This window comes from Drosophila gunungcola, unplaced genomic scaffold (assembly GCF_025200985.1).
Source record: "Drosophila gunungcola strain Sukarami unplaced genomic scaffold, Dgunungcola_SK_2 000080F, whole genome shotgun sequence".
NCBI lineage: Eukaryota > Metazoa > Arthropoda > Insecta > Diptera > Drosophilidae > Drosophila > Drosophila gunungcola.
Window position 1 is genome coordinate 45,473 of NW_026453242.1, and position 15,135 is coordinate 60,607.

Genomic DNA, 15,135 nt, shown 5'->3' on the forward strand with positions numbered 1-15,135 from the left:
AGGGTCTCTTTCACTGCTTTGCAAACTTTTGACTGAAAAACTAAAATATAAAAATGTATAACTTTGCTGTTTTTCAAAATTGTATTAGTATTAATGGTTAAATATTAGAATTTCGCTGTTAATAATTATTTGAATACTATACTTGCGTCTAAACAGAAAGACGGACACACCGGCGTACGAACGAACAGGCGCACACGGCTAGATCGACTCTCCAGTGATACTGATCATGAAAATATATACTTTATTGGGTCTCCTTCACTGCATTGCAACCTTCTGACTAAAATTTTAATACCTTCCGCAATGTTATAAAAAAGGGAGGTAGTTTAATAATTTTTGTATAAGTACTTACAATAAGAATTTCCGTTTCATTTTTTAGAAGGAGGCTTAGCTTGCGGGTTCGTTCTGCCATGGACTGAACATTTTTATCTACTACATTTGTAAGCTTTTCATTTAAAATATTGCAAGAGTTTGTTGTCGATCGTTGTCGGAACCTTTCATATATAAAGTTCATCGAAATGTTGCTGTTTACTAGTCACACGGCTCAAGAGAAATAACACTTGGCATTAACCCTCACGATCATATATAAAAACGAAGCAAGCTTGAACAAAATGGTTTCTTGATACCCTGTTTTTCAAGGGTTGATGTAAGCTATTATAGCCTATAAATATATTACTGTAATATTTTAAAATGTATTGTTTTTTGTCAACTTATATTTTAATTAATTTATCTTTTTTAATGGATCAACCATTATTTCTCTAATAATAATATTAAATAATTTAAGTACAAACATAACTATAAAATGTGAATTTCAGCGAGTTGCTCGATTCGCAAAGTAAATATTTGGTTAGAAAATTAGGTTACTTCTGACAAAAAACCATCAGTCCCACAACAAAAATATTTACGTAGTAACAAAATTAACATTTACATGTATGTGCCCCTGTTGCATATTCAAGTTGTTGCTTGCCCGCATATAGGTATACATAAAAGAGTTTGCCTTTATCTGAAAGAACATGGTGAAAAGCCCACAAACATATTGAAGACTGTAATATTATATTTATACCCTTTCAAAGGGTATAATAAATCTTTTTTGGTTTTTTGTTATTACAAAATCTTTTTTAATTTTATAGAAATATGGCTGCCGTTTCTATGGCAACCAAAAAACAAGAAAAGAAGCAAACTTCGGCCAATTGATGTTTATATACCCTTGCAGGTATTGCAAAAATTAAATATTCCTTAAAACATTTAAATTTGAATTATTTGGGTATACGTCTAAAAACATTGAAGCTATGAGACGAATTTCAACATTAAATGATTTTTAAAAAAATTGAAAATCAGAGAAATGACAATAGTTTTTTTTTATTTTTTTTTTATATTCCGGTTGTTTCTATGGGAGCTAATGATTAATTAATTTAATATAATATTTAATAAATATGCTTTAATACAACTATAAATCGAAGTTTTTTGCTTGCTTAACAGAAAGTTATGGTTGGTTTTAAATTTATATAACTCAACGTTTTAATAACTTTTATCACACTTGCACTCCCTAAGCAGTAAACGCTACTATATAGGACTAGATAGTTTCGTCTGATCATCACCTTAGACTCATCAGCTATCTAAGGGTATTGAAGCCCAACGTCGGAAATTTCTCTATGCTTTGAACAGAATGTTTGCAATTTGGAATTGGTTGGTTCTTAAAACGTAGAAACCTTCTATAGCGTGTAAAAAAGTTCATTTACTGTTTAAAAGCGTTCCTAACTATATTTAAATTTGTGACTAAATGTCTAAAAACAATGAAGCTTTGATGATTTTCTATGGCAGATATATGATATGCCAGCTATGGTATGTTATTAACATTAATATTAATAGTCTAACAAGAAAGGAAGAAAGAAATATACCCTTGCAGCTATTGCAAAAATTAAATATTCTTTAGAACATCTAGATTTTAAAATTGTTCGACCATAAAACATATCTTTATCATACTGTTAGCCAAGACGACAACCGTACTAAAAGCATATGCTATAATAAGTCAGGACAAGAACCCCCAGTTATCTGATCGGGTAATTATTGTATCAGAAAAAGATAACTAGAACGTAGTTAACCATTAAACTAGGATACCATTTGAATACGCATAAGAGCTTCTTAATCGCATGTTACCAATACCTAGCCATAAACACCTATGTAAAGTTCCCCTATAAATGCCCAATTAATATCGCTCAGAGTCAAGCTTCTCGCCTTCTATTACAGAGTATATGTTTTAAAACATTGAAGGTATGGTGTTTTGCAGCTCAATTCTTCGAACGTCCCTATGGCAGCTATATAATACCGTTTTCCGATTTGAATAAAATTAAAAGCGTAATTCTGAATTATTAAGCCATTACTATGTTCAAAAGAATTTTAAAACAAGAAAGGAAGCAAACTTCGGCAAGCCGAAGCTCATATACAGTTGCAGCTTTTGGAAAATTGAAATGTTTTTGAAAATATTTAAATTTTGATTTATATGTCTATCTAACGAAAACACCTCTTGACGAGATAAAATTAACGTCAACACCAAAAACTTCTAATATTACATTGTTTAATTTTACCAAAAAAAAAGTGTTTTTTTATCGTTTATTGTTTTTAGAAATTTAAAGCTATAAGATCGAAATGTAGTCGTAATGTAAAATCGAAGTTCGCTTCCTCTCTTGATAAAAAGGCAATTTATGGATTTTTTAAACGCCTTTATACGTTTTTTAAAGCATTTAAACAACAATTTTATTCATTATACCCTTGCAGAGGATATTTTAAATACAGTCAAAAGTTTCGTACGCAGTGAAGGAGACATTTCCGGCTTTATAAAAAATTTATATATTTGATCAGCATCACTAGGACAGTTGATCTAGCCATGTCCATCTGTCCGTCCGTCCGTTTCTATGCAAACTAGTCCCTCAGTTTTAAAGCTATCTGCATGAAACTTTCCCAAAAGTTGTCTTTCTATTGCTGGGAGTACGTAAGTCGAAACGAGCCGAATCGGACGACTATAGCATATAGCTCCCATAGGAACAATCGGAAAAATAAATTTAAAAAATCATAACTTAGTTGTTTTTTAATTTATTTTAGTTCTTTGAATTCAAAATGACGGTTTTAAATTCATAAAAATCGGACGACTATATCATATTGCTCCCATAGAAACAATAAAAATATATAAACATTTTATTTTAAATGTAACTTGTCTGTTTCGTAATTTTTATTAAAAATTATTTTTGACTTATCAATAATTTGACAGTTCAGAATTACGATTTTAATTTTATTGAAATCGGAAAACGATATCATATAGCTGCCATAGAAACTATCGAATAATTATTTTGCAAATCATCATAGCTTCAATGTTTTAAACATATACGCAAGTTAATCATAATCTTAAAGTTTTCAAGAATATTTAATTTTTGCAATAGCTGCAAAGGTATATGAACTTCGGCTTGCCGAAGTTTGCTTCCTTTCTTGTTTTTATTTATTTTTCCGATTGTTCCTATGGGAGCTATGTATATGCTATAGTCGAACGACAACATTTGGGAAAGTTTCATGCAGATAGCTTTAAAAATGAGAGACTAGTTTGCGTAGAAAGGGACGGAAAGACTGACAGACGAACGGCAAGATCGACTCTCCTAGTGATGCTGATCAAGAAAATATATACTTTGTAGGGTCGGAAATGTCTCATTCAAATTATAAAACCCTCTGCAAGGGTAAAAAAATATGTGGCTCCCTTTAGCCTGACACATGTATTGAGTTGAAAATAACTTAGGAAAATGCTTAGCTTGGTACTGATATTTTTTTTGGTATAATTATTATTATTATTATTATTAGTATTATAATAATAGTAGTATTATATTTAAGTATAAGCATGCATTATAAGTTTTTAGAGTAGAATAGATCAAAATAAAAATACAATCAACTTTAGGAGATAATAGGCAGATTTTGGGCTATTCGGGACCTGATTTCTACAAGTGCTAGCCAGTGGTAGGGTGTACCTAGATACCTGTAGGCATGTACCTAAGTACACTTTTCTAATACCCTTTACACTACCTAGGTAAACAAATATGAGGATACCTCTTACCTTACATAGGTAAAGATTTTCATTTGTCTTTAAAATGAAATTAAGCTTTTACCTGACCTAAGTACTTATTTTCACAAATACCTTGTATTGAATTAGAACCTTTCCCAACACTGGTGCTAGCTTAGGCCCCTGTAAAATGTCTAATACTGGTTTGAGCTTTGCGGAAATCCCCAGAAAAAACGGCAAATCCATTTATATATGGAGACAAAAAGTTGTGTCGGCTTGTGTACACATTTTCCAATCCTGTCAGTTTTGAAACTTTTTTTTTTAATTTGCTTATATCTATATGTTTTATAAAAATATATTTTGTACTTACATTAAGTTGCATAATTATTTTATTGTACGCCCAGTGCCATCGTTGCCTTGCTGTGATTTCCGGTTGTCGTATCATCTGCATGTGACCAGCCACAACTTCTTCAGTTTCTCCCCTTAGGAGCGGTTTCTTCTTTTGCGAAATACGTTTATTTAAGTCAGTAAGATCAGATAGCTGATCATTTATGTCTTCATCTCTTTCGTCGAGGTCTGGACATACTTTCTCTTTGCTAAAGCCCGAAATGTTTGTCGTTGATTCGCTAATCACACTGTCATGATTTTGAAGTGAATTATTTGTCGGAGTAAAATACTCGCCCTTCATATGAGTGCTGATTGCGGGTACTGAAGGCTCCCCGTTCGAGTCTTTGCGAGTACCAACGCATATTACATCCATTTTTAAATTTCGCCCTTCGATGGGACCGACGCTACCACTAGAGCTCTCATCTAAATATTTTCCGCTGTCTTCTTCGCTGTGATAGTTTTCGTATATAAAGTCATCGTCCTGTCTATCGTCTATGAAATCTAATGAGGATTGTGGCTGACTGCTCGATAGCATACCTTTGGTTTGCTTCAGATATTTTTTGTTTTTTGGCTGATGTTGCTCTTGCTCTCTCTGCTGTTCGAGGTACTTGTATTCATCCTCCTCATTAAAGTAATCCTCTCGATAATCATAACCATTATTGACGTGTTCATAATAACCGTTCGTCTGATTCGACGGTGCCGTCGGCTGAAGATCCATGTAGTAATCATCCTGCTCGCTATCAATGCGATAACTCGGTTCTTTGCCGATCGATAGACTAACATTTAGCTCATCAAGCTCATCCGATTCATCATCATATATCTCTGTCGGCATTTGTTTAATTAGCAATCCCGATTTACCGTTGACGGTGGGCAGTTTTTTGCCGGTGGATCCTGCTGGCGGCACCGTCGGTAGTATTTTTGTGCCATTACTAATCACTTGAGATAGCCCGGAAATCATCGTGTCATCCTTAAACTGGCTTTGATTACCATTGGAATGGTAATTGGCAAATGCCTTATTATCTGTATATGTACCATATTCATGCATTTTAAAATTACTATTCTCATAATCATCGCCAGTATTTGCGTAATGGCTTGGCAGAGACTCTTCGTTGGTCAGTTGGTAGTTGTAATCGATATTCATTGCATCGCAACCAACTGAACCCAATTCCGAATCACGTTTCATCGTATTAGGCGAGGAAATACCAGACGAGTCAGGCACTATGTGTGTTGTGGGTAGCATTGATGGTTTCTGAGCCACGACTGAAGCCACTGAGGATGCACCTTGATTGACAGCTTGCGTTGCTGATTGGACAGCTGCAGCTGCTTTTCCTAAAATAGATCCGAACATACCACCAGATGTAGTATTTACTTTTTTTATTATAGGTTTTTGAAAATGCGGCTCGTCATTTCTTATTTTATCTTCCATATCAAAACCCGGTTCATTTAAAACATCCTTGTGCGATTTATCATATGCACTCATATTGTCGCCCTGTGCCTCGTCTGGTATGTGATACGAATAAGGATTTTCTATTAGGCCATACTCAGGTTCACGTTCAACCATTCCTACTTTCAACATGTTTTCAGTTAAAATCATCTCATCATAGCTTTCATCGTAACTGTCACAGATGTTTTCCATCATAGCCGAACTGGTTGCTACCACTATATCATTGTAATCGCGAGACACCTCCAAGGTGTTTGAAACTGTTGTGGCGTATAAATTGTTCTGTGTATTATTAAAAAGACAGGATGGAGATGTCGTTCCCACGTAAGTACTGTGATCATTAGAAACATTTTCAGCTGATGTCGTTATATAAGGAGAAGTAGTTTCTATTTTTGGGGCTTGTGCTTGTTTGCTAGAGTTTGAACTTGAACTGGAAAGTAACCCACCGACACTGGGCACAAGCTTAGATGCTAAGCTAAATCCAAACCCTTTTTTAGTGCTGTTAGTCGTCTGAGTGACTTCAACTGCTGAACCGACACCACTTAAAACACCGTCCAATCCTCCTTTTAGGCCTTTCGAAATTCCACCCAGCACACTTGTTGCTGCAGATGCAACCACATTCGCTTTTTGTTGGGTCTGAGATGGCTTATAATAACCACCTTGTCCTGAGCTCAAATTCTGATTCATATCTCTTGTGTCCACAGTATTTTTAATACTCAATTCAACCGGGGTCTCATTATCGATAGTCATACTATTAGTTTCCCCACTTAAAATTGCGGTATTGCTTAAACCGTTTTCAGTTTCAATATGTCCAACAGATGCCGTCAGTTCTATTATGTCAACATTAAAACTATCGTAAAAGGTGTCATCGAATGAAACTGCAGTGTTATCTATCGCCTCAGCCTCTGACATATATATAGGTCGATTCGGAGGGACTACTGAACATATTGTGGTGGTAATTGGTACTGAGGGTACGGTTGCAATATTAGTTAAATTTATCTTTTCATCGTTTTCGGGAGTTTTTGGAATCTCAAATGAAACGCTGGGCACGTTATTTGCATCAAAAATTTCTGTTAAGTACGAAGGTAATGGATCACTACATTTGGCTTTGTTATCCAACTCTTTGCATGACGTGAAACGTTCGGTATTAGTGTCAGTATCAGTTGTAATAGCATTAGAAACACTGAGAGAAACGGGCTCATTTTCTGAGAGGTCCATTATCAGCTGTGGCAAATCGGGCAACTCAAATTGCTTCATGTAGTCCGTGTAGGATAGAATTGGAGCTATTGACGACGGTGATCTTAACGTTAGAGTTGATGGCGATGGTGGAGCGTTTTGGCTTGTGGTTACTGGCAGCACTTCATGATTATTTACGTGAACAGTTGTTGTGAACGCGTTGTTAGACTGAATGCAACTAACAGTTGTGTTAATGTCGGAAGGAGAACCTGCTATTTGAGATAAGATTCCTTCCGTTGAATAATCGGAAGTGAAATGCGAAGATTTGGAGTGAGGAGGAATGGAACTACTTAATGGTGACTTTATTGATTCAGCTTGAGTCGTGCTTGGATTAGACTGAGTTGCAATAATTTCACCCAAATCAACATCATATTTTTGATAATTGACACAGCTATCCGTCCACTTGTTAGAATACGGAAAGAGTCCGTCACCTGATGGCACAGACAATTGCAATTTGCTCATATCACTACTGAGCTCCCCGTTGTCAGAGCCGAGTTGTGTAGTGGTTAATGAACTGGCACCATTTATGATATGATTTTCTTTATCTCCGGAGAAAGTAATTATGTCTAATGTATAAGGCTTTAGATAATCAGATATGTTAAATAAGGCTGAATCAGGCTCGCAATATGGCTCGGGTGATTTTATACTTTCTGAAATAGGTTTAACCAATATTTCATGTAGGTCTGGCTTAATGTCTGATTTGGCTTTTTCAATTTCAGGTAGGTTATATGTTGGCAAATTCTGCTGAATAATATTGTACGGAAGCTCCAATGATGGACTAAGATTTGGTTTTGATAGTATTGGAGGAGATGAAGTCCATGACGGCGCGGTATCTGCTTTGATGGATTTGGTCGAAAGCGCTTCTTCTTTAGGTTCTTTACTATCATAGGGAAAGGTAAATGAGTTATGGCTCGCTACATTAGACGTTGATATAGGCGAATATGTGGTTGTTGCTGTTTTTATTGTTGTTGCTGGCGATTGAGGGGATGTCGATTTAAATAATAAAGATGGTGGTGTGGCAGGATACGTTGTCAAATTCGAATTGGGTATTGGTTGTGGCTTGGTCAAAGACAATGATGTCGGCAACTTCGGAAGCTGCTTGGGACGATGACTTTTCTCTGCCACAGTATCTAAAGAGTATAATGGGGAACCTAATGCATCGGTGGCTGTGGTATTTGTATGCAACGAAGATTTGCACTGTGACGTTGGTAGAACCTTTGGCAATTTTCTAGTCTTTGAAATCGTCGTTCTTGTAGTATGTTGAGTGCTTGTGACGGCACCAGAGTCACCTGGAGTGACAAATCCACCACAGCATTCCGGCTCTAAAATTCTCTCTGAAGCATTTGTAACGGAGCTAACGTTGATGCTGCTTCCTTGTATAGAGTCTGTTTGGAATTCAGTTGGTTTCTTAGAATGCTTTGAGTGAACCGGCACTCTAGTCTCACCAGATGCTATCACAGAAGCTGTAGTCATCGCCATCATCAACGAAATTTGTCTTTGCTTTTGCAGCTTGAGTTGTGCATTATTAGTCGGCGGTGTGTCGCTATATGTTGAAAGATTGTCGGTATTGTAATAACATTCTTGGTAATCACTGTAGTCTAAGGGCAACATGGAAGTGTATGGCCTCGACATTGTTTGATCCATTCCAAAGCTGCATTGCGAAAGTTCCTCCCTCTGAGCCGCGTCTGCATTTAATCCAAATAAATCTTGGCTTAAATAAAAGCTAGATCGTGCTATTTGTGGTAAAGCTCGCGATGGCGCTGCTGGCACTGCATTGTTTAAGAATGTAGATGAATAGGCAATACCAGCATATCCATTAAGATTATTGGCATGGACAAGCTGGTTATCACCAGGCAAAAGACGATGGTCATATTCGTGTGCTTTGGCCATGCAGACACCATGGCGTTGGTCTCTTTCAGTGCACATACCTTCTCTGTGGAACTCCATATCCATTTGACTGGCACTTGGTTTTGATGATCCGCTTACGTTTTTATTGACTGGCAGCTTAGGCAATATTTTCGATGAGGTACATTTTTGATTCGCATATTCAAACCCATATTCAGATGCGACAACAGTAGTATTTTCATTCCAATTGTCCACAAATTCCTCTTCAACATCAGGTTGTTCTTGCGTTCCATAACATTCTAAATATTCGTAGCCATAACTATTGTTGCTTTTATCTACGCCTGTAGGTACAAAATCACTGGTGAGATGGCACTCACTTCTGTATTCGTCTGGTCCTTGATTCCTTATATCGTATGGATCGTTAAAATATTCTCTGCTATTTTGGTTTCCGTACGGAATGTGACTGTAAGTTGACCGACCGGTGTCAGAGGATAAGGCACCGTTTTGTGTATTTTGAAAGTAGTCAGGCCTTGCGTAGTGCTAAAAAATATATATTTTAATTTAAACACATTTTTAATATTTCAATTACTCACCGTCATATTTTAATTTGTTGAGACCCAGCACTGTTATCTGGAACCTATTTCTTCTACCTGATCTTGTTTAGTTCTTAAACCGTAATTGTGTGACATTGTAGGCGTCGGGCGGACATTAGAGATCAGCAAAAATCCTTAAAATATATATGAAAAAAGTATTTATAATATCCATGGTCGATTTTTGTTTTGTTTTATAACGTTTATACATTTTAAATGCCCGTTGGCACCCACGCAAGCAGCGCATTTTTGACACACTGATGGAAGGAATATGATAGTTTGTACAGCTACCTATATTATCCTAATTTTTGCAAGTCTGATTATTTTTAAAAAAGTTGCTGTGAATTATGGTTATAGTGAATAGGAAACGACAGGGTCTTAAGTTTATTTTAAAACATTAAAGCCAGGGTCATCAAATGGATAATATATTAATCCATAATGCTTTGAGATGATGTTCAACACATATCTGATGTCAACACATAAATGGCTTGATATTCCAAAAAGGCCTTGGCACACAATGTGTAATGTACATATGTATATATTTGTATGCACATATGTATGTACAAATGTAGGTATGTAAATTTAATTCCACTTTTATATTGAGGGGACGGTGGTAGAACTAAGGTTATGCTTCTATTGAATTAGTATTTAAATGAGTAGGTAGAAGAATCTAATTTGACACCACTTTTATGTTTTTATGTTAGCTTATTTTTTCCTTCTTAAACCAATGTTGTTTGAAGTTGTTCATACATACATATACATATGTAAATAATGCATTTTATAACTTAATTGCAATGCTCTAAAGCTTACGAGTTACAAATTGCGTACAAAAATGCACGAGCACTCGGTTTGGCATATGTAAATACATATGTACATACATATGTAAAGTGTGGTTTTAACAGCATATCTCTAGGCTGCACTGTTTAAGGAATCATTAACAACAGTATATGTTTGTATGTGTATGTTTTTACCTCTTACGACTTATTTTATTGATGTCTAATCAAGTTTTTTTCCTTTTTAAATCTTATGATTTCCTTTAAGCATAGTTGTGGTTTCCTTTTATTAATCACATTTTAGTAAAGCTAAACTTTCAGTTCAAATAATAGCGATATTGTTTAATTATTCCGATAACTTTAAATACTCTAAACCACTTTTTAACTATTATTTTTTAATACACAGTGACTGAAAAATTGTTATTTTGTATTGTATAATTTCGATTCAATAAAAACACGGAACATGCGCACAGCACTGAGAGTATATCACATAGAACCATTACTGTGGTGAATAAAGCTCGGTACAGTATTTTTAAGCATTATACCTCTGCTTTAATCGAAAAATTTAATTTTCGAAAGGGGAAAATTTTATTTTATAAAACTTAGTTCTCAGATCGTTGCCAGACGCCTAAAATGAACTCTAGGTTTAACTGTTGGCAGGCTCTTACTGTGAAATTTTAGGAACGGCGAAACTATATGGACCATCCGTTCATCGAATGGTGAATGGACCTCTGCGGGAAGAGGCTATATAACTGCAGTTTGATCAAACAGCTGTTTGACTTTTTTAACAGGAAACATTTTGGGTCGCTCCGTCAATCGCTGTAAACTTCTGCTGAATTTGAAGATGGTTATGGCCACACTTCAGACTTTTGAAAACAAAGACAAATCCAACCAAAAATTAGTAAAGAATGGAAAATTAATTGGATGTGTTTTAAGAGCTCAGAAGAAGAAGACTTTGACAGTGGCAGTGTGAATTGGAGTTTCACTTTTTCACATCCTTGCCATTGTTCCCCCGAAAAATACTGTAATGTGAATTGGCTATAATGTGAAAAGGCTATAAGTTGTTTATAGCCCAGTCCCACAGAGCCCATCGCAGCGAAACGGTTGGGATTTTTGATGGATGTTGGACTGTTGGTCCCACAGAGCTACCATCAACCTTCACCATCCACCGTCCATCAAAAGTCACTCCTTCAATTTCTTAGAGAAGTAATTTTTCCGGCTTTTATTTTATTTAAATGCTATGGATTAGTTTTTAACTGGTATTCTTATCTTTAAACTAATGGCTTATTTCTACTCTGTGTTCGAATTGCTGGGGGAGCGTTGTGTATTTTATAATGACAGACAAGTGCTTTGAGAAGGAGTGTTGAACATAAATAATTTTACAATGCTCTGTGTCTTCTCTTTCTGTATTTTCCGTTCTGCATTATCCCAATATTTATATATGTAAGTATGTATAAGTCGCAACGAAGCGCAGCTCTCTCGACTCTCTTTTGTATTCGCTTTCCGTTTGCCCTTGACATAGATCATTTTCGTTCCTTATAATCAGTCACAAATAAATACCACATCGAATATAATAATTATAATTCCGAAATATCTTAATTTACATATTCAATATGCAACAATTGAAAGCTGGCGTAAAATATTTGAAATGTTTTCTGTAAGTCAAAAAGACCAGCAGATTGACAGTTATACCATATCAGTTTTACGAATTATGAATGAATTTATGAACTCTTAAAAATTTCGCTCACACTAGAAAAATTAATGTATTTCCGCTGGGGAAACTGTTTTTCGTTCTGAGTACTAGGCTTAATGATCAACGAATTCCGATCGTCAGCTGTAAGAGATCGACAGGCAAATAACTGGTGGACACTTTTTGTCAGGTTACTCAGATCGACGAAAACTATTAGAAAATTATATAGTACTGACAGATATCTGAGATGAACTCTTTTGAAATTTCTTCAGGACTTGGCGAAAAAAAATATGAAATTTAATCTTTTGAGGTTGAAATTGGCAGAGCACGGTATTTCTCGGATCAAAAAATGGACGGAAGACCTTAAAATCTTAGAAAAAATAGCCTGCAATAATAGAGTGTTGATTACAAAATATTCCCGAAGATGCTTTTGTTGAATGAGTCTCAGGATATATCTGAAAACATTAACAAAGACTCTAATAGCCTGATTCCGTTGCCACTTTAGTGGACTTTTTAAATGTGCCTAATTTCATTGGCGCATTAGCATTTAGCTAATGCTACTCCGACATGTGAGTGGCACGAGCAGCTGATCTGGGTTTGTTTACTATTGCATTTTGGCAAATCCAAAAGAAATTAATCAAAATTAATGAACATTAGTGAGTTTACTAAACTCTGTAATGCTCAGCAGGACATCTATAATGCGACCGAGGCATTTGCCAACTTGGACGACAAGGAAGAAAAGCTGATTACGTTGTTATGACGGGTTTGCAATGGAGACCACCACAGTTTCCAAAAAGGGCTAGGATCCCCGTATGTGTGGGAGTTATTTTATGCCAGAGATCCAGCAGTAATGCATTGTGGTACGCGAGCAGAACTTGCAGCGTGCGCTTAAGTTTTCAGTCATTTTTATACAAAATAGATTTTATATTCAAAAGACATCAAAAATTGCGCCAACCTTGCATATAGAAAACAGATGTTGTAGTGGTGGCACGAACAAAATATCGTTCAACATCGGTATTTTCCGGTATTTTTTCTAAAAATGTTCGGGGCGAATGGTTTTTAATCGCATTTAAAAATCGCATTTATTTTAAATGCGGATTTTAGCCTTATGGGATTCCCTGTGTAAATAAATGCGCATTAGGCTAAATGCGTTTTAATGCGCCAATGGAATCAGGCTATAATTCATTATTTTACATTTTTAAATATTAAATGTTGTTGGGACACACTGGTTTACATATTTTAATTATTATCGCACTCAAGAAAGTGAGCCGAGAAATATCAAAAGAATTACAGCAAAGTAAGTCATCCAAACAGTCAGTAGGTCAGTCGAACCAGCAGCAGTTCGCCGATTTTATATATGTATATCTGGCAATAGCTTGTGTTACCTGTGCATTTTTTCCTTTGGTAAAATACGAATAATTGCAAGATTTGTACCAGTCAATTTCCTATATATACTTTTAGGCTTATTCAATAAAGTATCAAACTCGAAACAATCAAAGAGCTGTTGCTCAACATCGATCGTTATCAACAGAGGCTCACGATGTGTCTTCAGATACTCACTTTGCGCACCATTCTCCTATCTTCGACCTAGTTTCAAGTGCACATCTAGGATCCTCCAGTGCATCACCGTTTGCCAAATTGTAGGCGACGCATTATCGCATATACATATATAATTTTAATAATATTATTATATTCCCTAAACGATTAAATTTCTGAATTGTTGAAAATTCAGAAGAAATTTTTAGCAATTAAGGGAACAATCCAAAATATTTCTTTGTCAAACAGCTGTAACCAGGGACCGCAACCTTTATTAGTTTAATTTTTAAAATCACAAAATAATGATTAATTCTTTAATTGTACTTTTTCATAATAATAAAGGATTATGACACTACACTTTGCATCATTCATTGCAGCTATTTTTTCTCAGACTATACGACTTTACGTAAGTTCGAGCATACGAGCATAGACGATCATATGACAATTTCAACGAGCAATAAATGAAGGAACTGAAAGAATTGACAGAACTTATAACAAAATATACCAGCCAGATTTCGGTATAAAAATACCATTCGGTAGCATACCAAAGGCAACTGCGTCAACGAGCAAAATTGTGTTTAATCGCCTGGTTCCAATGCCGCATTAGCATTTAGCTAATGCAACTCCGTCATGTGAATGGCACGAACAGCTGATCTGGGTTTATTTACTTTTGAATTATCGCAAACAAAAAATGAAATGAAAAATCATTAATATGAAAGAGTTTAGGGAAATCTTTAATGCTCTGCACGAAATCCATAATGACGTCGAGGCATTTGCCAAAATGGACGAAAAGGAAGGGCAGCTGATGTTGTTGTTTTACGGGTTTGCTACGGAGACCACTACAATTTCTAAGAAAGAGGAAAAATCCCCGTATATGTGGGAGTTTAACCTGCCAGAGATCAACCAGTTATGCATTTTATTTTATATTCAAAAGAAATCAAAAATTGCGCCAGCAATTGGTGGCAGTAACGAAATATCGATAGCTTTTTCTATTTTTCGGTATTTTTTTTAATACGTTCGGGGCGAATGGTTTGAAGTCGCATTAAATTTTCGCATTTATTTTAAATGTGGAATTTAGCCTTATGGGATTCCCTTTTTTAAAAAAGGCGACATGGGCTAAATGCGTTTTAACGCGCCAATAAAATCCAACTATAAAATTTACAAATTTGCTAAACTATTTGGAGTTTCCGACTGAACGGAATGAAAAATTAAAATTTTTTTTTTTAAAATCAGTTTTGCAACGAAAATAGGCAGCGTAACAAATGACTATTCTTCTGTTGTAATCAAATAAAAAGCGCTTCGTAAGAGCGGGAAAACTAAAAATAAAATAAAAAAAATTTTATTTGTTATTATATAAAAAATCCAACTAAATACTGTTTGAACAAGCTTCGATGAGAAACTAAAATTGATTCCATTAAAAATATATTTTTTAAAGGCTCTTTAATATTGGAGAAATTGTGTAAAATCAGAGATTTCAACTTTGACGTCATATGTCAAAGACATGGATAATGGTTCAAGCCCGGGACTGATACCTTGTCATTAATATAGAAACAAATAAAGGAATAGTTGATATAAAGTGGGTTTTAGTACGTAGGCGTTGT

General features: G+C 35.3%; 1 protein-coding gene across 1 annotated transcript in view; it reads right to left on the minus strand.

The window, feature by feature from the left end:
• Positions 1 to 10,782, minus strand: part of LOC128264835 (uncharacterized) — a 48,238-nt gene extending 37,456 nt beyond the window's left edge. The window contains 3 exon segments of the mRNA XM_053000550.1: positions 4,407 to 9,485; positions 9,539 to 9,672; positions 10,507 to 10,782. Coding sequence (XP_052856510.1) covers positions 4,407 to 9,485; positions 9,539 to 9,544 — 5,085 coding nt within the window. The 5' untranslated portion in view covers positions 9,545 to 9,672; positions 10,507 to 10,782.
• Between the last annotated feature and the right edge of the window lie 4,353 nt (positions 10,783 to 15,135).